At 43.5% G+C, this 24,892-nt stretch overlaps 1 protein-coding gene across 18 annotated transcripts in view; it reads right to left on the bottom strand.

Annotated features, from left to right (window-relative positions):
- The window catches only part of TCF4 (transcription factor 4), a 247,575-nt gene that overhangs the window by 147,442 nt on the left and 75,241 nt on the right, over positions 1 to 24,892 (bottom strand). For 14 of the 18 annotated variants that reach the window (XM_052775821.1, XM_052775820.1, XM_052775819.1 and 11 more), the window contains 2 exons: positions 20,417 to 20,478; positions 17,629 to 17,725 (listed from right to left, as the gene is read on the bottom strand). The exons of the other annotated variants lie outside the window; for them this stretch is intronic. In XM_052775821.1, coding sequence (XP_052631781.1) covers positions 17,629 to 17,725; positions 20,417 to 20,478 — 159 coding nt within the window. The remainder of the gene's footprint in view (positions 1 to 17,628; positions 17,726 to 20,416; positions 20,479 to 24,892) is intronic. 18 annotated transcript variants of the gene reach the window in all.

Below are 24,892 nucleotides of genomic sequence, written 5' to 3' on the forward strand. Positions count from 1 at the left end.
ACAAGTCACATCTCTTAAGTAATGTTTTGAAAGTATCTACCTTGAATTTTGGATCACGTTCAATTTACGAGGCACATGTAATTTTACAGCACGTTGGGCATCAGCAGAGCAACTGAAATAAACCCTCTGCTTCCTTGCGGGCAGTGCGGGCTCCTTCCATCTCCCACCCCAGGCAAGCTCACAGAGCAGTTTTATGACACGCTTGTTTTGTTGTTGTTTTTAAACTGCTTATTGAGAGAATTTTCCTCCCATTCTTTTCATTAGTACCTTGGAAATACTCACATATTCTATTTCCCAGAAATTTGTATGCTCCCAGAAGTATCCTACTATTTTATGCTGTCTGCTTGCTCACACAAAACTTTGCCTATAAACTCCATAATGCTAGCACCCATCATACCTATTAAGATTTTTCTAGCGCTATAGAGAAAAAGAGTCAACTTATGTTTTGAATGGGCTTCCTTCTCTTCTGACGAACAAAATCCACACGTTTGCATTAATAAATTTCTGGGGTTTGGCTCAAAAGAAATTGCAGTACAAAAAGCAGATGTGTACGTTGGATTCTTTCAAATTAAATTTCCAAAAGCTGAGCCTATTCTAGCTCCAGATCAAAGGCACTAAAACACCATCTCCTCCCCCTTCCAGTATAATTACAGAGATTTCATTTCTTTTGTTACACCAAGCAGAACAGGTAAATCTCAAAACCTGAAAAATAACAATCGGTTGCTGCTGCGGAGCAAGTCCGTGCCACGGTGCACCTCTGCACCGCACCCCTGCTGCTTCGGCTACCCAGGGATGGGAAATATCTGCTTTATTCCTGGAGACTGCTTTTCCTTATGAGCTTCATGCCAAAGCTGCTGAGAGGAGCGTACTAGGTTACACGTTGTATTCTGGCAGGACTGGAGGAGGCTGGGGGCAGGGGAGAAGCAAAGCTTTTAACACCGATAAAATGCAAACTGGCAAGGGAGGGCAAGTGAGTCTTGCAAGTTCAGATGTTGTCAGAAAGTTATGAAAACGTAGCAGTTTTCCACGTGCCTCTGAAGAAAGAGGTGCACAGTCAGAAAAGCACACTAGAGATATCCAAAGATAATATTTAAGAAAAAAAAAAATACACCACCCCTCTCTGCTGTTGTCCACAGTACTCGCTCAGAGACCATATGGAGCGGTACAGCGAGCGTGAGGCCAGGGAGCGTAAAACAGAAGAAATTTCAGGATGTACGCAAACCTACCCAGGTTGGTTTGTGTTTGTGACCAACCCACCAAGCAGGACATTTATTCCCAATATTGACGCACTTCTATTTTTAACTTCTGATAGTATCTGGTTCTAGCGCTGGCGATTAACGCGTCCCTGTATTATTTTCCCTGTATAAGAACTTCTGCATGTAATTCCTTTCACATCTGGCCTTTGCTCAGCTCAAGGCTTGTGACCAGCTTCATATTTGTCACTAGATCAAATAGCCTTGCAACATCCCCCCAACCTTCAGAAGGGACCGTCTGCAATCGCGTCCTCGCTGCAGGAGCCAAACCTGCCTTTCCCCCCTCTCTCAGCGACGGAGTTCTCAAAGTCGATGCTCATGTGAGCTTGTCACTGTGGCACCTTCTATGTTCCTGTATTATTCCTATGCCACATACAAATCTGTATGTGTTAATAATCAATGAATCATCACTGAAGAAGGTAACCAAATAATGCAACGTTAATACAGCTCCACCCATCCAATGCAACCCTATGAGATAGATAATTATCTCCAATGAAAACCAATACAGACCTAGGTTTTTTTGTACACCCACACCTGCAGTCAGTGTCTCCAGCCCCGTTCCTCCACGCCGTGCCAGCGGGCTGGCCAGGCAGCGGCCAAGCAACAGAGGATGAGGCACATGGCAGGGACACCTCCCATCGGAGCTGTTGAAGGAAGGTGGATAACCGATACACAGCACTTAGCTGTGCTGGGGTCTCTCGGATAATGACAGCTGGCAAGGCAGAGAAAGAGCAGCAGGCTCATACTGTACTTAAAACCTGCAATTTAAGGGCCTTCAGTTAAAACTCTGAGCTCCCAATAACACAGAATCACAAACTTAAGCAAGAGACCAGTATTACCTACAGCCAGAATCTGGGCTTCTTGCACCTCATTACTGGGTTTTATTCCAGTTCTGCCTTTGATTCTCCTGTTGACCTTGGGGAAGTCACAGCTTCTCTACCCTTAATTTAGCAAAATCTGCTCAGACCATTCCACCTGGACCAGCCTACATGGCCAACCCATGGGGAGAGCAACTCCTGCACACTCACGCTGACAGTAGAGCAAGGAGACGTTCAGAAAGAACGTCACACGGGGCTTTCCACTGTCAGGGAATGGATCTCTGCCTATTCCACCTAACCTACGTATGGGATGAGATAACATCAGCAAATAATATCTATCTGCCTCACCAGCATGTTTGCGAGGCTTATTTTATGAATGTGAGTGCAATACTTTTCAGTCCCTAGAATTTTAATCTTGCTGGTATGCATGTACATCAAAGCGTTTGTGCACCAGAAGAGGATATGCAGACCAGGATAATTTTCACAGCCAGCACATCCACCAAGGGACTCTGGGGCACAGCAAAAGAAATGAAGATGGGGGGGAAATTTATGAGAGGGAGGTTAAGGGAGAAGTTTGCAAATTAAAAAAACAAATGTGAGAGCACAAGCAGAGCAGAAGAGAGTGGATGAATTCACTTAATTCTTCTAAATTCAGAGAGTGCAACAACAAAGCATGAAAGGGAACAGGATATGTTAAGGAAGGGCTGCGGAGAAAGTAGAAAAGAAAGAATGGGCTCCGTATTCCTTTGTCCTTTTTTTCTTCTCTTTTTCTAGTTCCTTCCTTTCTTAGTTTTCTGCTTTCCTGACTCCTCTGTCCTTCATTATCCTCTTTCCTGTTATTTTGCTTAAAACTGGCAAAAATTACAAACTGCACAGGCGTTAAAACTGGCCTGAATTCCAAATATAAGCCCAAATCTAGGCCAGAGGTATATTTGGCAAATACAAATCCTTGCCAGATTTACACAGCTCTAATAATAAGGTGACAAGAACCGTGCACAGGATTACGGATGTGGCCTCACTCATCCTTTATAAAGTGCCAAAATAGTTTCCTCTGACTTTTATTCAACCTTTGCTCATGAATCTCAGACCTTAGCTTTGGGGGGGGGGGGGGGGGGGGGGGGGAGAAACCCCCAAAAGAAAAAACAAACCTGTTTTGTGTTTGGGTGAAGGTTTAAACGCACTGTTTTCCATCAACCCTCAGATCTGTCTCCCTCCATTAAACAGCAACAGGAGCCTACACAGAACATGGAAGGGCCTCACCTTGTAGCCCCATTCAGCCTGAGCAAGACACTACGACGAGAGCCTGCTCTTAGGTCTGCTGACAAATTTCCAGACCAACTGCACGCCCCAGCCATGAAAGCAGAATTCGGGTTCCTATTGACTTAGGTGCTCAGCATATTTTCTCATCTGTTTAACACATCAGAAAAGAAGCAGGTTCACATTACCCTCTTTCCCTCCTTATTCATCTCAGTAGCTGAATCAAAAGTCCTTTTCACATTTTTAAAACCCCCTCAGATCCCACATCACCCTTGTTCCTATCATGGGCCCGTGGCTGGCTGCTCTCCATCTCCGGTCAGAAGAGGGACATCCACTTGCCACTCCTTGACATCTGGAATAATCTCATGGCATCTCTCTGAACCACCAGCTTTTTTCAAATCCTCCCATCAGCACATCTTTCCTTCCCTCCCCTTTTACTTTTGCTCTCCCTCTACATTTAAGTAATAATTTTGCCTTGCATTTTAAAATCTTGAAAGCGTTAAAAAAAAAAAAAAACTATAGCAATAGAAACTCGCAAGCAGATTTTTATTACTACACAGAGCCGTGTTCAAGTCAACAGGGCTTTGCACTGTGGCAGGACTCCTCCTGCATGGATCCAACTGCAGGACTGTGGCCAAAGCTGTATTTTATATTGCCTCTCTTTTAAGTGCAGCTTGCTCCCCTCAGTTTTGTATCATCAGCAAATCTCATTACATGATGGAAGAAATATGTGGACTCTTATGAGAGAACAAGTCTAGCTTCAAAGCCAAGTCCGTTCCCAACATGTTACAGGTGTGCACCACATGAGCAGGCACAGAAATTGCAACTGTTCAGGGTGTGATGACAGCTCCATATAATGTGATCAAAAACATTTCACATGTAAAAAAAAAATATCAAAGTTAGACAAAGAATAGTTCTGCCATACAAAGAGGTGAAACCTAGTCAAACAAAACACACTGGAGAAGGACTGGCTATTTAAATGATCAAGTTAAACAAGACACAGCTCAGTCTGCCATGCTTCACTAGCATTTATAAGCCTACCAAACAGATCCTTACTATTGCCTCACTAACCTGCCTCGCCACCTGGCTTACCACCAGAAAGGGGGGAGCAGGAAGGGAACTCCCCAGGTTGACCTAAAAACAAGCATATTCCATGTGTGTAAGCCCAGTACTCTGGAGGTGATAAAAGCCTCTTGCTCTGTTCTGCAGAAAAGCAGAAACAATTCAATAGTGAATTTCAGGTGAATTTTCAAAACGTAGTCGAGAGAAGCTCAAAGATGCAAAGGCTAGAGCTCCATTGCCTTGAATCCAACCACAACAAAAAGGGACAGAATGTATTTTAAAATAGCTGGAACTTTGGGTGTGTTATACATATGGAAAATTTTGCTTATGGGCATGGAGAGATGATTTTTGTATTAACAACAGAAGGCCAAAGTGCCTCTGTAACGAAACTCATCCTCAAGTGAACACCCGTAAGTCTATCACGACAATGCAACCTGAGCATGCTCTGTAGAAAAAAGGACAAATTTTACATGTGACTTCTTTCTGTAGCCATTCATGCTTTGAAAGCCCTTGGTTTTCTGCAGTTTCCATCAACAGAAAACTAGGAGTATATTGAGTGGATTTAGGACACTGACTAAACTGAACAATAAGGATGCTATTTGGTCATGACCAGGAGAGTGGCAGGGAGCTCTGGCAGCTTAAACATGGACAAATGGAGGGCTACAAGCAATAAGCTCAGTCTCTGGTTGCATTTGGGTGTTTCCATTCACAAAACGGCGATTATGAGAGAATTTATCACCTATTCAGAGATTCCTCTGCAATCCTTTGTATCCCAAGAGACGTTATTTCAGAGATTGGTGGTGTAATAGAAGGCTACTGAAGCCAAAGCATATTCCCATCAAGATAAGCAGGCATTACAAAGTATTATCCAACTTACAGTGCATCTATGAGATATTTTACTTTTCCAGTAGAAGTTGGGAGAAGAGCCTTAAAAGGAAGGTCTAGTTAAATCTAGTCACAGAATTTTCACGAGATCCATGAGCCTACCAAACCTACTTCCATTCCTTAGATATTAGCCTTCATCATCTCAGATGCTACCAAACAGTATGGGTGGAGGTACCAGAAGGTGTGTCTCCTCGGGATGACCAGCAAAAACAAAGCATATCTCCAATCTGTAGGTCAAGGAAAGAAGATCAGATGAAGGCAGAACTGCCTCTCCGCTAGAACGTTTGCCCTGCAGCTGCAGAGATGAGACACCAGCAGAGAAAATCTGCCGGCAGCTGCATTTGGGAAGAGGGTAAGAGACTCCACTCAGGGGACAGAAGAAAGGGTTTGGTCTTCTGCAAAAGCTGTCCAAAGTGTTGGAGAGAAACCTCTGCCTGGGGGATGTGAAATCTTGTTTGATCTGGATTCTATTTCTTAAGTATTGCAAGGTTTTAAAAATAAAGTGTTTTGCTGAATCAGCTTGGTATCCAAATGTTAAAGATCTCCTCTGCCAGATGGACAACCTGAGTTCAGTTTCAGTTTGCATTGTTTTTTTTCACAATCCTCCAAATATTGGTAAATTTTCATTGATGTTGTTCTAACGTATATGCTGAGGAAGACCACAAATCTTAAGTCCCCAGCCCTGCAACAGCTTAGCTCTGTGTTAAATATTCTACCCGTTACCTCCCTCAGTTTTGATATCTGCCTGTTCAATGGAAACCAAGCATCTCATTTTGCATCCGGCTTCAGTACTACTGCCTGCCAGTCACTCAGACATCATTCCTGTGAAGACAGCCAAACCTAATGAGCACAAGAAACTAATGAATCTGGACTGGGAAGAGGCACGAGAACCTTTGATATCAAATCTGTGAAAGCCAAAATGCCTCTGAAGAAACATGGGACTCAAGGATGAGGCTGGCACGATGACCAAGATGAAACTCCATTGTTAAATTGAACATTTAAGCTCAGTCATTCATAGAAGTGTGAAGCTCACTCAAGTTCATGCACTGAAGACTGTGCCAGCAAGAGTATGATTCTTCCAGAGATCATTAAAAGGCTCAGAAAGAAGAGCATCAGAACTCTGGATATTACTTCTTCATAGACCCAGGTCCAGACTGGCTGAGCGTCAACTCTGAACCTGAGGGTAAATGCAACAACACAACAGAGGCATATATGGGCTGGTCTTATATACTCCTATAGACCACTCTGATGAACACATCCCAGACGTATGACCTGAAGTATCTTGCCTTCAGATGTGAACATCAGACCATGCAATATCAACCTTCCCGTCAGATGAAGAATATGTTTACTCTGGCAGAACTAAAAGATATCAATGATTTTCTTTGAGGAGGCAGAACACACCATATAGCAGAAACCATCTGGAAGCGCTTCACCTTAAGTTTGTTGATCTGTGACGGTTCCCTCGAAGAAAATTTTCTCCTGATCCAACTGAGCTACTGCTTATGGATGGCCCCAAGTTCAGTCTCCCTTCCATACAGGACTGTACATTTTGTGGAGACTGGACTCCTCATTGTAAAATATATTTTAAGTATTTAAAATTATTTTAAAATAACTAAAACAGACACACACACAGAACCTGTCGATAAAGTCCTTATGGGACAAAAGCATCGTGCCACTGTGGTGAAACACAGAGCTCCCCTCATGGTTATCTCTGCGGACAGCTGAGGACACTAAGGAATGGAGCAGAGTTATTTGTTTGGGTTTTTTTTTTTTCCCCATGAACATGAAATAGCCCCTTCTCTTTTCTTAAATAAGAATTCTGTGATAGCTCCTCTATAGAGTTTAATCCATCTACTGATGTTCTCACCCACCGTGTGATCACCCATTCTGGAGTAATCCCTATTTCCTTCAATATTTCTTGCCTCTCTCCTGGGAAATTTATATCTGATTCTGGCATCTGTTCCCCATCCTCTTTTGTGAACACTGAGGCGAAAAATCCATTTATTTTTTAGCAGTGTCTACATCATCTGTCAATAAATTACCCTTTCCATCTCTAAGAGGTCCTAAAATCTACTTTACTGACCTCCTCTTCTTTATGCATTGCAATAATCTTTCATGATTATTTATCTTAACCTCATGTACAGTTGCTCCTTTCTTTCCCTCTCTTTGCTTTCAGATTATTATTTTTTAACATTGAACCTCATCCCACACATTCTCTGAACTTGATGTTTTACATCTCACATTCTTGCCTGCCTTTCTTACGATTTCTTCTGGCCATACTTGTTCTTCTATATTAGGATGTTAGTAAGCTTTTCACCATATTATTTATTCTTAGCATAGCTGTGTAGAATACACTTGCTACACTTACTTTTCAGTAGGTACCAACTGCCCTTGATGTTGTGTATTTACAGGGCATCATCTTTCCATTCCCTCTGAAAACAGGTTCTTATATGCAAAGCTAAATGTGAGCTACACTTAGAATATGACAGCTGCTCTGTTTGCACACCTCACCTGACTATCAGCAGGTAATTTAGTGCTTTAAAAATTATTACAAGTATTGTCCTGGCTTTAAGCCCACTTTAATGCTCAGTCAACAGCAGTTACTCCAAAGTTTCACTAATTTTTTCATGTTTCTTCAATTCCTCCTTCTTTATTGTTTTTGTTTTGCTAGTTGAAATACAGCATGATTAAGCAGATTACAGCCATTGGGCCAACCCCTATAGATGCCTGCAAACCTCCCCATACAAGAGTTCTTAAAACAAGCTCTCTCTTCAGATTTTCAGTTACCTTCTGGGTGCTGCTCCATATACCATGGGAGATTTGTAATCTCAGCCAAAACTGGCTTTGGAATCAATTCCCTTGCTATGAGATTTACATGAAAGTTAAGATTTAGGATGGAAAAAAAAAATATTCTCCTACAAGGCATATTTGGAAAAACAAAATTTGCTGGCAATATGAACCAGAATCAGCCATCTTCAATTCTAGTGACATATAAAAAGGAAAATATAAGTAGTAGAAAGGATATGAACATGTTGATATAGATATCATAATTAAAAGGTATTTAAACAACAAATTAAAAATGCTTGTAAGTAAATTCCTGCCGATCTGTTTATATAGCTTCCTCATCCAAGAATTAATCAAAAGTGCTTTTTCTGGATAATTCTCACACACACACACAATGCCACTCTTTTTAATATTTGATCGTTGGCCTAATTTCTTCTTTACCACATTTAGTCAGCATGTTTGCTTCCCAGAATATCCTTCTCCATCACTTCTCATTCTGTACTCTTTTTAGAACTATTGAATATGCTTAAGACCACAATCACATAGTAAAAGTTTGCAGAAAGAAGAAATGTATCGGCGTACTCTGATTTTAGTTAAAAAGAAATATAATCTAATTAAAGTACTGATGGTTCCTGTTAAATGCGTGCTCCATATCTTTTTATTTCACATGGTACAAGGATCAAAGCATGGACCTAGTATACTATCAGCCTTGTATAGTGTGAGAACTGGTGCTGTCCTTAATTCAGACCATATGGTAAGATGTATCTATTGGCATGATGCTGTAGAGAATTACTGTACCCTCCTGTCATACCCTTTTTATCATTTTCATTGGAACTGTTTTATATTTGATTTTGTATATTCAGTGCATCTGACCAAATGTGCTAAATCCAGAGCAGTACTAGAGGCTGAAAGCTGGGGACAAGAATAGAGAAGTCATTACAGAAACTGTCAGAAATAGTCTCGAGAAAGAGAATTAAAAATTTAACTACAAAAGTAAAAATGATTTTTTGCTTCAAGACTATCACATCTTTCTACAGAAAGAAATGATAATTTTCTCTCCTGGACATGTCCTTAGACATACAGAAAAGCCTCAGAAGAAATCTGTTGCAGAAATGCAGACGGCAGTTAGTTTTGACCAACAATGTACAGCCAAAGCTCTGCCTGTGGCTGAGCTTGAATATAGACTGGCATTAAGGCTCAGCCACCCCCGAGCCCCGATGGTTGCAGCTTTATTTTTTTGTAGGAGAATACACCAAGACGTAACAAAATAAGTTGATCCTACTTAGTTAACGCCTTATTCGACTCAACATTCTCCATACACTGTGAAGTTCAGACCTAAGGTACGTACAGGCTCAAAACGATTATTAATTATCCAGCTAACTCGGCATTGTTTTACACATTCTGTGCCTTAACTAGAGAGCATAACAAAACCATTGTTTTTGCCTGTTTAACGGACCATGACTGGAGCAGCTATGTAAATGACCTAGTAATTCAACAAATTTGTTTTGTTTCACAGATTTTCCCACATGTATACTTTCCAGCTGTAATGCAAATCTATTCCACATCCAGGCCAGTCATGTCCCCCAGAAGCATGCCGCTACCTTTAGGTGTACGCTCACTGATGATGTGACTGCAAACAACTCGGGAAAACAGGAAGATTGTAACTAATTCGCAAATCCTTTTTTTTTTTGGTGGTGGTTGGTTTTTTGGAGGCTTGGGGGGTTTTTTGTTTGGTTTGGTTTTTTGTTTCTTTTCAAATGCCTATCAACGGTTTTCCTGGTGGGGTAAGGTTTTCTAGAAATTTAATTTTTTCCTCTCTATGAATATTTTAAGGAAGTCACTTACAGGTTTCTTTCAATGCTCAAACAGGTGTGAGCTCAAATTCCCTCTGCCACTAATATCAGCTCAGCTGGAGAACAGCAGCAAATGCTTATTTGAAAGCCAAACTACATTCATCTATATAAAGGGCAGAAGCTCATTAACCATTAAAGCGCCTTCTGGATGTTACTTTAAAAGCCGTTTCTCTATTAATGTGCTTGCAATGCAGAAAAATGCAGTGTCTCAAGCAGATAAAACCAGAGCCTTGGAGCCCAGCTGAACCTGTGTAGCTCTGTACCGTTTGTGCTTTGGTTAGGTGAAGCCCGCCGGAGGTTTCTGAGCCAGCCCTGCAGCCTGCTTCACCAGGAGCAGCAATTACCCAGCGCCTGCAGACGCTCCATGGTTTTAACTCAGCAACTCCATGCTGCACGACCCAATTCCCGCTCCAGGGCCACGCCAACGGCAGGCTCGAAAACCTCCAGGTCTGCAGAAGGTCGCTGCAGAAGAGGGGGCTGGATTATTAGCAGGAGGATGTTAGGATGTTCCTTTCTGCCTACAGGGAGGATAACTTCAGGCAATATTTTGCAAACTTACAATTTGTACTCCAAATACAGATCAAATACATTTGCAGTTCAATGCAAATTTTTCACACAGCTTTAGTCTATGCCATGCTATGCAGAATACAACTGTCACACAAAATAACTTATTAAAAATGCTTGGACTTGTTTAAGAACAAAACACAATGGAATGTAAACTTCACTGAAAACTATGTAGTACAAAATAATATTTCAATTCTTTGCTCAGTATGCAGACATTAATTGCCACAGTCTACAGTTTCTATTTATACATCTGCTGCTCGTTCCCCAAATAAATGGAAACGTCCTTGTAATTTCTTTTCTTCGGGACTGTATAAGAGGCTGGGGTTGAATGCTGAAACTCAGAATCCTGACTGCCAGCGCTTGCAAGATTGACTTGCTGCAAAATATATTAACTCCTGATTGGGAACTGTAACATATTTATATCTACATCTACAAAATACTTTTCAGCACAGATTTTTTTCTGTTAATTTTGTTCATAGGCAAGTGAGACAAGAGAAGCAGCAGGCATATTCCATGACAAGAATGCATACGTGAGCCAGTTCTTCTACAAAGCATTTTAAGGCATCTTTCAAGGCCCCAGTTGACAGTAAATAATGTGATTTTCATTGTGGTTATCTTAGAAAGCTAAAATGCTACATCTAAGCTCTTCAGGTCTCAGCCTTGACACCCTGCATAGTTAAACTCAAAATGTTGCTCAGGGTTATCCAGAAGCACTTCTACTTTGTTGTGCAGAAACCACTGAAACTAATCCAGAAAAAAAGGCTGGAAGAAATCCTGTCCAGCTGTTCCTGGGTAAGGGGAGGAAGGAACACAGAGCCTTAACTTACATGTAAATTTAGATACATGTCCATTAAGGAGCGGAATGGACCATGTCTGAAATCAGTTGCTGGTTTGTAATTCAGTTCTTGGAGATGCATTTACAGTGTCCTGCTCTCACAATATGCAAGGGCGCGCATTTATTTCCCAGATTAGTGCCATTTTTAAGGTTTGGAGACATTGAAATCGAGATATTTTGGTTAGTGAAACAAATCTAGATTTGGCAAAAAACCTCGAGAGATTACTCTTCCTGGATTTAGGTTGAAAACCCTGTCTCAGATCTTCCCTTCTGTACTCACATGGGGATAGGAAGAACAAGGGTTAGGATGGTGGGCATGTATATCCACGCAGCATTTACCTGAGTGGTTGAGTGTAACGGGAGTTAAGTGAGTTTATTGGTGAATAAAAACATAGAACCAAGAAAACCAAGATGCCAGATGCGGATTTCGAGGCATGACATGCCAAACAAGCCTAATAGTTCAAACTTGGCAGCTGAATTCAGGTTTTCAGACCTTTCTCTAATCAGCCCCGAAGCTCCCCCTCCCACACCCCGGCACGGCATAGAGCACTGCAGCCGTGGGAATCAGTCCTGCCTGGTGGGACCTGTCTTCTCCAGGTCATAGCTGGCATCTATAGAAATAGCAATGCTGCTCATGGCCCCAGCACGTTTTCCATCCACAACCACAGGACCAAGTCAAAGGCCTTCCTGCGGTCCAGCCACACCCCACTCAGGGGGATCCCACTCTGGGGACGTGGCAGTCATCATGCCTGATAAGGAACTCAGATACCAGTACCTATCCCCTCCCCAGCAGTACTGCAGCGGGATCCCTACTGCATCCACCCCAAAGTGCCTCATTACCAGGTGGAAATGAGTACGGTCACATCACTCCTAACATTTCCCACCTGGCTGGGCAATACCTGGTGCTGAGCAGTTGGGAAAGCACTCAATGGGATAACGCTCTCCCCCTCTGGAAGCGCTCGCCTGTCATGCATCGTCCATTCAGTGACTTCTCCCAACACTGCAGGTGCTGGGTTGTGTCAGCTGCACGAATGTAAAATACTTCAAATGAAAACTGGAGTCCGGGATTTCCAGTTCTTTGGTTGCTGAAGGCCTTTCCTGACCTTTTTAGTTGTTACAGTCAGATCTTCTGTTGTTAAAACACATCTTAGTTAATGCTGTAGCTGGTCAGACAGTCACAGATTTTTCTGGAAAACATAGTTCTGCTTGTGATTCCTGAAAATTCACTTTTGACTGCTTTTTAAAAAACTTGTCATGTGTTTCATTTTGTATGTCATATAGAATTCACTTTTTTCCAAATATAATAGTAGTTCCTTTGTTTTCTATCCACCATAAGTTGCCAGGCTCCTTCGATAGTGCATTGCCCTGAAAAGGCTTTAGGAAACAGTAAGAAAAAAACCAGACACCACTAAGATCAGTAAGTGGCTACTGAGTGTGTGTTCCCATAATGAGGATGACCCATATGAAGCATCACAACTGCAATTTCCCCAAGAGGTGGCATCCTTGGGTGTCACCGAATGCAAGAACTGAGAGACCATCAAACTCTTTTGCATTTCAAATCTACAACTGAAAATTACTGGACAGTTTTTGACACTTCCCTCATGGTTCCTCACGTACCTTCACTTCTCCAGCTGCAAAATGGGAACCAAAGCCACCTGACATAACAGAGGTGGTGTGAAAAAGAATTAATGTTCGTGATGTGCCAGACACTAACTGAGAAAATCAAAAATCTGCCAGGATGAAATGTAATCTCATTTTAGGAAATGTTGAAATCATTTCTGCAGAAGGTTAAAAAAATAATAATCAGGCTGAGTCAGATACACAGCATGGAAAATTTCATCCCAAATGTTTACAGTTTAGCAATTGAAAGCAAGGCCTTATAATGCTGTGTTGGGTAAACTTCACTAATCTGCAAAAATTCCAGTTCTACTTATAATAACAGTAACAGAATCAAAGCTGTACGGATTAAAAGCAAACGCCACAGCAATATTCGTACGGAGACAAGCGCTATCATAGCATTAAAAATAATATTAAAAATTGGCACGTATACGGAGTATCCGAGGAACTCAGGATGTTTTCCAGACAGTAATTCATCACATCTCACAATATCCCCGCAAAATATATAGCGTGCGTTCAGATAAAGAGGAAGGCACATTTGAGCATAAAGACGCTAAAGAACTTGCCAAGAGCGTGCCGCAGACCGGCAGCCGAGCCGGGCTCCCCAGGACCCCCGGCACGAGCCCTGCCTCCCGGCACGGCGGGCAGCCCACGCCGCCCCAGCCCCCCGGTACTGCGCTGGCACCGGCACCGCTCGGCCCGCTCCAACTGCGAGAAAACGCCACCTTCTCCAAAATAACAATGCTAAGAGGAAAATTATGACTTGGAGATTTTTAAAAGGAAAAGGGATGAAACCAGAGGGGAAAATATTTATTTTGCAATACAAGTGCCAGTCTCTGGCAAACACACGCACCAGCCCTCCCAAAAGCACGTCAGGCAAGTGATCGTGTAAGGGCACAACCCGAAGAAGTGCAGCTTTGATCTGAAGTAGACAACTGGGAGGGAAGTAAGAGTAAGTCATTGTATCTGCTCTTCATTTTGGGTTTTGCAATAGAAAGAGAAAATAAACACAAGCAAAGATTTTGTCTTCACATATTAGGTCACCGACCAACTCCTACAACCATTAAGAGATCTACATTCAGTGACCTTACGTCCTTTTAGAGAGTCTCAAAGCAATATCGGAAATTAAATACTGTCTTCTAGTTAGTAGCATAGGAACTTTTTCAAGAAGTCATATAAAATCACTACTGTGAATACCAGAATTATTACATGCAGAGGGAAGGAGTACACAAACTGTCCGTGCAACAAAATAAGAAAAGTGCTTTTGATCTTTTCTATTCTCGTTTTTACTACATTCAACAAACTGGGTTAAATCAGCTTTGTAAACCTCAGGGAAAGTTTTCTCCCGCAGCAAGTTTCTCCCTGCCATACCCTCCGCCGTGACTGCCTGTCCGGCGCACAGCGGCTGGTGACCAAAAGCGTTCACAACGCTTCACCTTGTGCAGCATGCTGGGTTAAATTCAGGGTGGTTAGAGCACTTTGAAGCAACACAAACCTAAATATTCCTGGTAGGCAAACTGAGGAGAGGAACTGAATTATAATGAACCAGCAGCTGTCACAATATGACCACAGTAACCAAATCAAAATATCAACCACTAACCCAGATGAGATTCAAAGGTCACCACATAAGCCAGCAGCTTTCTTCAGCAGTGCCTGAAACCTCAATCTAATCCTTGCAGTGGAACGCTCCATTAAGCTACAGGGGGTTTAGAAGCAAGTTACTGTACATTGGTAAATGATTTAATGCACTAGCAAGATATCCCAAGTAGTGGGATAAGAGACATTCCCAAAGAGCACACCTAGAAACCGGAGAGGCGATGAGAAGCAACACCAATGTGCCATACCCGTCACAGCTATCTGGCCATGCACATTTCATTGCTGGGCCAAGTAACTACTCTTCAGATACTCTTAAGAAAACACTAAATACCTAGCAGGGTAGCGGGACTCCAGACACACACAAAGCAAGCTGTGTTTGAATACACGCAGGCAGTAGTTTGAGGAGCTGAGTAATGCATGCAGCTCTGCGACTTCTCTCTGCTCCTCCCCACAGGGCTTGCTCCAAAGCCTAATGCGCAGGCTTCCTGGTAGACACTGGCCACGTAAAAATATATTTTAAAAACCAAGTATCTGAGAAAAAAAATACAACAAGCCCTCATTTAAGCACAGCCTGCCTGCAAACATTTGTGGTTCACAGGTACAGGGTCAGTAATACCTATCCCTAGTAACAAAGTCTTTTCTGCCTGGAAAACCACCTCAAATCAGGAGCGACTCCATTGAAGTCAACAGCATACACCAGTATAAAACCAGTTCGAGCTGGATAATTGTCAGGCTTTTTATCACTTGCCAAGAGAAAGAAGAGCATGGAAAGAAAACTACAGTGTGGCTCTGCAGGTGCCAGCTGCGTAACACCAGAGTTTACGGGGACCTTTCCTGGGGATATTTGCAGACCTGCCAGGAAAAGGGGAATGATAAAACACATTTGGAGTAACAGGAGTTGGGAGCTGGCAGTCCAGGCAGCCTCCATCCGAGTAAACAGTGCTGTGCATTGTTCATCACCACGATATTTAGATTTCTCCTAAAATCACAAATACAGACGTGACCAGCGCAGACTGACAGCGGTCTTTGTTAGGGCAACGCTTCACAGCCACAGTCCTCCACAGAGGCAGGGTGAGCCACCACAGCGCCTGTCCCGGTGCCGGTTAAGGGTTTCCATTCCCACACGGCACAGAAACAGACCTCCCGGCCAAGGCCCTCGGAGGTGTCTGAGCGGGAGGGAAACACGCACGCATCCCAGCGGCCATCCCTCCTCCTCCGGCACTACTGCTCCGCGCCCAGGAGCGGAGCAAAACCGGGGAGTAAAGGGCTGCGCCGACGGGACAAATTAAGAAGAGTCCGCTCTAATTACCAGAGAATTATACCCAAGCACGGACGCAAAATGCCGTGGGTTGCGGGAGGCAGCTGACTGCCCCGGCAGCACGCACACGTTATTGCGCAATAGCACGCTTGTCAAAAGCTGTTAGTCGCTCACCGTCCGCTTGCGCACACATTAATCTATGTGTGTAGGAGCATCACTGGTATTATTTCCAGTTGAAATTACCAAATCTCATAATAACCAAAAAACGTCAGGGCGCTTCAGGACCACGCACTGCGAGGACGCTGCCACGCTGCCCGGCTCACACCCACGGCTGGAGCAGACACCTCTGGTTCGGGTCTGCAGAGCCGTGACTGGGTGAGCGGTGGCTCTGCAAACCCCTCTGATGGTAACGAGCAGGACCTTCTGGAAACATCAGGGCTTCCAAAGTTCCTAAATAGAGTATTACATGGCTTAATTCTTTAACCAGGTGCCTCCGAATGTGTTTTTATAAAACAACTATTTCTTCAACCACGTGAAACCAGTACTTTCGCTCAGATTGGCAAAAACAATCGGAGTCAGGAATGAGATTTTTCTGTGACCCAAGGGCAGGCAGAAGAGAGAGAGACTTTTAAGTTCTAAAGACTCAAATTAAAGGTTAAACTTGAAAGCACCACGCAGCCCAGTGGGTTTCACAGAAGCGTGTGGCTATTTGCAAAGTGTCTCTGCGCACTACCTAAGCCCCATGGCGTGAGTTAAGATGGGAGTGTTGAAATTTCCATGCTTTTTTTGGCTTATATTAGACCCTTTAAAACTGTTGTAACCATGTTTTGTACGCGAATACATACAAATGACTACAAGCTCCAACATTGTCCCATATGTTAAACAACTCACAAATATTTCCCAATATGAAAAGACAAGGCATATTTTAGGGACATATATTAGAGCTGAAGAATGATATATCACAGTTACAGCTCCATGGTTTTTTTGGCTCGCATTCAATCCTTTAAAGCAAAGCATTTGGTTAGTTCATTGACAACTGCAGAAGAAGGGTGTGATCTTGGCCAAGCATAAGCATTACTAATATTTTTACATCATATATTTACTTTAACTAAACTCATTTATCAACCATAATTAAAGAAAGTAGCTATCATTCACTGACAAATAATTATAGCCTCTCTTCTTACTGCTTTGGTGTTTGCTGCTAAGCTAAATGATTATTCAGGGGTGTCAAAACTTTCTATCATGGGGTGCGGGGTGGAAGGAGGGTCCTTGCCAAACGCCCTGGGCAAAATCTCACTCCTCTAAAGCAGAATAGGCTGCAACTACCCCTGCCTGAAATCCAGGAGTTTGCAGCTCACAGGTCCCAGCAGGCAGCGATCCACGATGCTCCAAAACAAACAATGGCTTCAGTGTCCCTCACCAGTTATTTATCTGTTCCCTTTTGTGAACATATATTTATCATATTTTCAGAAATTCTTTTCTACTTTAAAAGTCCTGTTCAGAGCACGTCCTTATTTTCTCTGCCAGCTGGCCACTTCTTTGAAAACAAAAGGCTGAGCCTTAGAAAACGACCATTTACCTCTTTCAGCAAATATTGCAGTTACTGCATCAAAAGTCATATCCCTCTCACAGCAAGAAAACACAGTCTGTTCAATAAACATCATTGGTGTACATTTTTGAAATTGCATGACAGCTTAAAAAAAAAAAAATCCATGTTCCCACCCTTATGCCGAGTACGATCAACCCCAAAAATGAGAATGAGGGATTTAAACCCTCAGAATTTTATTTCTGGTTCACTTATTCCACTTTCAACAACACGGTCAAGTTAGGAAATTCGATTTCTTACTTTGTATTCTGGAATTGACAAAGGGAGGAGAGAGATTGTCATGCGACCCAAGGTCTCTGCTCGCCATGTGATCATAGTGAGTCCCATCTCCATAGTTCTGTTAACAAATCAGGAAAAAACAAAATTTTACAAGTTTAAATAGCATTTTTCAAAACCTACAGGTCCATATTTCCCTTCTAAGTTTTAAGCCAACTATAAGTAATATTGTTCCCTTTATTGTTTTCCCCTATTGATTTTGCTGGAAGTGATGTGTTCCAGAACATTTTTAAAGCTGTTTCAAATTTTTATTTCATTAGTAATTGACTTCAGTTTGCTGTGTGGATAATCCTGAATGGGTGACTGAGATGAGGTTCCTGGAATTTCGTGCTGTGCAATTCAGCATAAAGCCCTCTCTTAGCCTAAAAGCCTTCTTGTCCATAACATATGCAAGAACAGCAAAGAAATACTACTTTTAACATTTTGCTTTTTAATTCTATTTTTATGTAGAAATTTGCCGTCTTAATCACCTCACTGCTATATACATGCACTGGACTATAAAAAAAAAAAAAAAATTAGAATTTTTTTCACAGTGGGTGTGGAAAGTTACTTCTCACTAAAAAAATAACCTGCACTCATCCTTTGGGTGTGCAATTCTATGCGTGGCTAGTGAGCGGCAGCGACCCCCTCCTGGCCCGCACGCCGCGCTGCCTTGTTACCCCTCAGTACTTCTCTGGGGATCAACAGCATCAGACGCTACCCACAGAGTCAAGGACGTATAAAAACCTTGCCAGGATCAGGCCCTTAATTTTTGAAACAGTTTTGGTGGAAACTTCTGCTTTCAGCCACTCGATTAGCAAAATCTTAAATTTAACTACAAACATTGGCCAAGCACACCAGTTATGTAATGTTTTGTTTCTTCGGTTTAGAAGAACTCACGAGAAACTAATTCTCCCAACATGGAAATACCATCACCATTTTACAAAGAAGGAAAGAGAGAGAGGTCAGGCTGTTTGCAAAATAACACTGCAAGTTAATGCACAGTCTTGACTGAAACTCCAGAAACTCCCAGGCTCGTGCTCTTTTCTTTATAACTCAAAACTTAATTGTACGCTCACATTCAAGTTTTTGCATGCATAAATAATTGTGTGTGCAAATTTAGAATTTACTTTTCAAAACATCTTTCCCTCGGAAGCAATACAAGTGTCAAGTAAAAAAAAAGGGATAAAAATAAAACTGACAGATGTGAGCAGTAATGACGTAATGGATGCTAAGCAGGATGGAATAAGAAAAGGTGTCGGGCTTCCCTCCCTCGGCGGCAGCGCCAGGGTCCCCCCTGGCCACACCGTAAATGGGGGACCCCCCTCGGCTGCCCGCAGTGCGGTGCAGCGCTGCAGACATCAGCTTAAAACCTCAGCTGCCGTAATGTCCGCCGAGGGCAGGACCTGCCCCGAGGGGAAAGGACGGACTGAGGATGAACAGGGCAACCGCATTTCTCCTCGCCAGACAGACACTCGAGGGCACGGAGCTCCCGGCAATGCCGCTTGCGAGCCCTGATCCTTCACGTTAATTAGAAAACAATTAAAAAGCAATTTAAACAAACTGTTTAAATAAGGGCATAAGTAAGAGCGAAGGCACTTTTTGCCCAGCGTAAGTGTACTTCATGCATTTGCAGGAAGTAAACAGAAATAATCATCTTGGTACTGAAGCACAAGCCATGCCCAGCCCCGAGGACGAGCAAAGCCGCGATGCTCCGGCTGGGGAGCGGGGCTGCCAGGGTGGCTCGGGGGGGACCATCGGCAGGGCTGCCCGCACCGCGCTGCTTGGGAGCGGCGGCAGCTCGGGGCGCAGCTGCTCTGCTGGAAATAGCATTTCTTCCCTACTGAAGTAACCGGCATCCCGATCCTGAGGTGTCTAAAGAATTTGGATAACTGTCCACAGCCACAATCGAAATGACTGAGTCCAGCTGTCTTTCAAATCTCAGCGAATGCTGAGCATCACCGTGCCAGACAGCAGCTCGGTGTCTTGCATTCCCCGGCGGCGGATCCCACTCTTACGTGGGGAGCACAGGAGATTGTCCGTGCCCCATCCTCAGCAGCGTCCGGAGCAGAGGTGGGCAGGGAGGTGGGCAGGTAGCCGGCAGCCGGGCTACCTGCCCTGGAGCTCGGATGGTGCCAGCGGTCGGGGGGGACGTGCCGAAACACCCAGCCGCCAGCCCCTGCCTGAGGAGAAGGTTTGGAAGCCCCTCACCGGAGGCACGGAGCGGCTGAGGCGCACCACGGGAAGGGCAGGGGCACGGCTGCCCCGCTGGGCAGCCCTGGATCGGTGGGACAGAGCCGGCGGCCCCTCTCCAGCTTCACTGCCCTCAGCTCGGGCCCTGGGGTGGCCGTGGAGTGGCTGGCAAGCCCCCGCACGGGGATGAGCGCTGCCCGCGGCGGGGGCACTGGCCCGCTCCTCGGGTTTGGCGACAGCCGCAATCCCTAAAAATCCAACTGCGGAAAACGAAACGCTCGGCAACAACATCCCTGCTCCACCCGCACTCGGGGTGGTGGCAGCGGTTGGTAGGGCCTAGCAAGAAAAAATGGTTAATTAATATTCTTGCTACCTGTTAGAAGTAGCAGAGCAGGTGCCAAATTCAATCACAGGATCAGGTTTGAATGTTAGAAAAAAAGGCAATTTTAAAGAGAAGACAGGCTACAGCCAAGTTTGCATGCCCATTTTTCTACGCAATCAGGTGTAAAACTCATATTTAAGATTGTAAATTTACATACGGAGGAAGTCTGGTTTGGGGAAAAAGATTAGATATACTTACCCTGGATGGACTAGGATGTCCTGTATTCCCCCAGGACCCTGAGCTAGTTCTGTCTTCTACATCTAGGGACAAAAAAGTTCTTTAGGCTTTATTGCAATAATTCTTTCCTTTTGTATAGGCACTTTTAAATTAATGTTTCAAATTAATCTCCTGTTGCCTTTAATTAAGAATCAGGCACAGGGCTACTACGATGGTAGTGGCTTCTGACCCACTGCTTAAATTAACTCATTTAAATTCACAGCAGAAATGAACTGGACCCTCAGGAACCTGAGGTTTGAGCATAAAAATTACTTCAGCAGCTCAGTGTTTCTCAACACTTTAAAAAGTGACTGCACTGTACCAGTTAAAATCCTATCAAAATCTCCAGCACAAAAATAGGTATTGTCAAACAGTAAAAATAAAACATGATAAAACAGATGAAACCTAGAAGTTAAAGTAAGGCATGTTTGGGGTAAATGTACCTCTCAGCACCTCATCTAGGCTTCTGCTGCAGAAAAGCATTTACGTACATACTTGTATCTCAAGAAGAGAAAAGCACATTCCTAAAGCCAAGCACAGAGGGGGTATTTCTGTCTTGTCCTCTGTCATTTGATAGAAAATTCACTGCAACCATCGGGTGGGAGACACTCCAGTAATTTCAGACAGCCCATTTCAGGGTGTTTTTAACCATTTTCCCCCTGTTTGAGAGGGTGTCTCTAGGAATAGCTCATCCCATTGCGTATGTGCTAGGACATGGTGAAACCTGCCATTTAGGGTACAGACCAAAGAACCAGGACTTCTGCAAGTTCCTCTTAACTTTGCAACAAGACACAGACTTGTTTCAGCCTGCCATTTTTTTGTGTGCATTTTATCTGTGCACCAAAGAGACAGCTTGATAGTCACCCCAGGAATGTGAGGTGAGCTTCGCTAGTCAGCCACTGCAGCGTGCTTCCAGATCACTGGATAAAAGAGGCTAGCTAGACTGCAACACTGCATTTTCATTGACAAAAACCAGGTCATAGACACATTTTGCATATGAATGCTCTCCACATTTCACAATTCCCAACATTTCTTCTCTGATGGAACTATCTTCATTCCACTTTCCCCAAGTCTTTCCCAGTATTGTCAATTAACCCAGTTTATTGTTATTAAAACTTCCTTGTAACATTGAATGTTCTTTCAAACGTAGAGCCTAAAAAAAACAAAAAAACAAACAAAAAAAACCCCCACACCACCAAAAAGACCCATGCAGCAACTTCTTCCAAAGACACCCCAACTGCACGGGGCTGTCCCTCTCGGGTACCCTAAGCAGCAACGTGCACCTCCAAGCTGGCCACGCTACTTCTGAGGTTGCACCAAGGCGCGGGAGAAACCGAGGAACTCAACTTGGCAGGGGACCGCTGACACTGAAAGCTGAAGATCTTCTGCAGTGCGCTCAAGTATGCTGGGATATGCTTGCACAACCACTGCCATCACAAAACCTTTACTAAAATGAGTTGGGAGTCTCCTGAGACTTTCCACTTGGCTAAAAACTTAATGGCTAAACATAACACCAGTTCAGCGAGGCACTTGCGCACAGGTTTAATGGAAGCCTGTGAATAATTCCACTGAAATCATAGTTCACTCTCGTGTTAATTCAAGTAAATGAGATCACTCATGCTTAACGTTAAGCACATCCTTTAGTACATTGATGGACTGGACCATACTGCTTAAATCCATTACTTTTTTTTTACTTACAGTATGTTAAATATCAGGAAATTTGATTGACATTGATTTATAACAGTATTATTGCACATTTCAGTGCTATTTACCAACTTACTCCTGTGTACCCACTAGCATCCTAATGAAATAATAACATTGCTTGCCTTTTGCCATGCACAAACAGTAGCTTTAATCTAATTGGAAAAATACGTATTTGGTCTTGCTGGCTAGAGAAACTTTCTCAGAGCACTGCCGAAGACCACGCACACGAGCAGCTCCCTTTCCACCTGTGCATTGGTTCATGCAGACCTCTAGGATCGGTGGGAACTTTGGTTGTCTGAGAAACAGATATGGTCATTAGCGCTTTAAAATACGGGTGCTGTGACCAAATCTGGTTGACTTCCAAGACCAAAAAAAACCCAACAAAACCCCCACACATTTGTATAGTTTAATACTTTCCCCCAATTACAATTCCTATTATCTCAATAACGGATGAACATGTTAATAGCACAAGACACTCTTAGGTAAATATTTAATTAAGCTCCAGAAAAAGAAAGAAAATGTGTATCATTTACCTGACAGATCAGATCAACCATTCTATTAGGTTAATTAGGCATATTTTTAAAAATCATTTGTGTTATGTAACAGGCAATTAACTCTGTAGAGCCCCGATCCATTGCCTGCTAAAAATCAGCGGATATTATCCCCCTGACTTTAATGGGCATCGTCCCACCCTCGAGCATAGCTTCCAAAATCCATCAGGGAGCAGAACAGCTCAGCCCTCAGGAACAGCGCCTGGGGGACCAGGCGAGAGCTCTGAGCCCACCTCCAGAGAGGTGATAAACCCAGCACCTGCAGGAGCGGCTGCAGCCCCGTCCTGCTCTCCGCTCTGCTGTGCAGACCCACGAGCCCACTCGTGCGTGCGTAAAACAGAGGGTAAAGGACAGAGCAACACCAGCGAAGGGCCCTGCGTGGGGCATCACCTGGGGAGCTCTGCTTTCATTAACAAGGAGGTGTTACTCGCATAGCTGCCTGTTAGAAATTTCATTTATTAACATACTTATTTGCTGTAAAAGTCAGCTAACCTAAAATAATGCATGTTGTCAAGGCCCCTTACGCTGGCTCATGGCCAGTGCTAGGAGCAAGATTTACATGCCAATAAAGGTTTTCAGACTGCTATACTGTGCATTTTTATTTATATTTTAAGAATACAGATGCCGTCGTCTTGGGCACTCTAATACGTCACCTAAAATAACACATTTCAGGGCTATGTTTTGAGCAGTAACCCTTCTCTTGCACTCAGTGCCGAGGAGGGACAGCAGAGAGGGAAGGCGGCATCCCCACACCAGCCCGGGCAAGGGGTGCACTCGGCTGCTGAGCTCTTTCCTTTGAGAGCCCACCACCCAGCTCCAGCTGAGAGTCCACTATCGTCCCTTCAACATATGCTGGGCTGATACACATGATTTAACCCACTCGTGGTGCTGCTTCTGAGTCATGCTCTTCAAAAACCTTTTTTTCAGGCACAGGGAAGGGGCACCACGCTCCCGCAGACGCCCAGTACTTTCTAGCAGCACGTGGAAATACTGGCTTCATGGCCAACCGCTGGACAGCCCCAGTGATGTGAAAGGAACTATTTGTGTGCTTACAGTTAAACATATGTTTTTGTGGTGAGCTGAATTCCTGCCCGGCTGTCCTTTCTGGTACTCTTTGCTGCGTTATCCCTACCTCTCCCTTGAGCCAAGCGTACCAATGATCAGAGGGCACTATCAGGTGCTTAAAATAACACAGGAACAACACATACCTCAGGGCTGAGGTATTCCTTGTCTCTGCAAACATCCCAGATCGAGTCCCTGGGCACACCCAAGACTAACCCGGAGAGAAAGTCCTGCCTAGGCAGGGGGGAGTACCGCCGAACACAAAGGACACCCCGGGCAGGGAGAGGGACAGCTTTTGGGGATGCATCAGGGGAAGACAGATGTTAAAGATATGCAGGGATCATTCTACATACCCAAGCGTATTATATCAGGTAGAGATTTTAGGAGACTAACCTCACAGAATAATTCTGTAAGATTTGCCTAGACTCCAAAATACTCAGCCATCTCAATTTTGGCTGAAAACTCCTTGACCTTTACCTTGCTTTAATCTCAGCCCATATAATGCTCAAGGTCTTCCACCAAAGTTAAAAGTTCTGGACTCTGATCAGAAAATGACAAGCAATGGCTCTTGTGCCTTATCTTCAGGGGTCACGTCTTAGCTTTCGACCAATTTTCTTTGTATTTAGACTTAAATGTGCAAACTACACTATATTACTCTGCAAAACATCAATGAGAAGGCTTAATTAAGTAACACTGACAGATAAATCCATTTCTTTCGCAGTAATCAAATCAAAGCAGGTTGACATAACACAGGAACTTAATACAGTTATTCCCTTGTAATTGGAAAAAGGCCCTTTACTTCTCATTAAAGCAATCTTCTGGGTATTGGCATAATAAGAAGGCTCAGGGCTTTAATACTGCCCTATAAAAGCCCCAAGATACAGACCCCTTAAGCAAACATGCCAGATTATCTAATTCCTTGATCATAGTGGAACATGTAGTTATTGTTTTAAACTACTAATTCTTTATCTCAGCTACAGACAAAAGGAAGGAACTCAGACTAAAACACGTATCATGAAGCTCTATAAAAATGCAAGCTCTGGCTGGGGAAAAAGACGCATTTTCAAAAATACCCTAGATCTTCAGCTGGGAAATGGAGAGCTTGGCAAGATGAAAATTGTTCTTGGATATAAACAGTTAT

The sequence above is a fragment of the Harpia harpyja genome, chromosome Z (genome assembly GCF_026419915.1).
Source record: "Harpia harpyja isolate bHarHar1 chromosome Z, bHarHar1 primary haplotype, whole genome shotgun sequence".
Lineage (NCBI taxonomy): Eukaryota > Metazoa > Chordata > Aves > Accipitriformes > Accipitridae > Harpia > Harpia harpyja.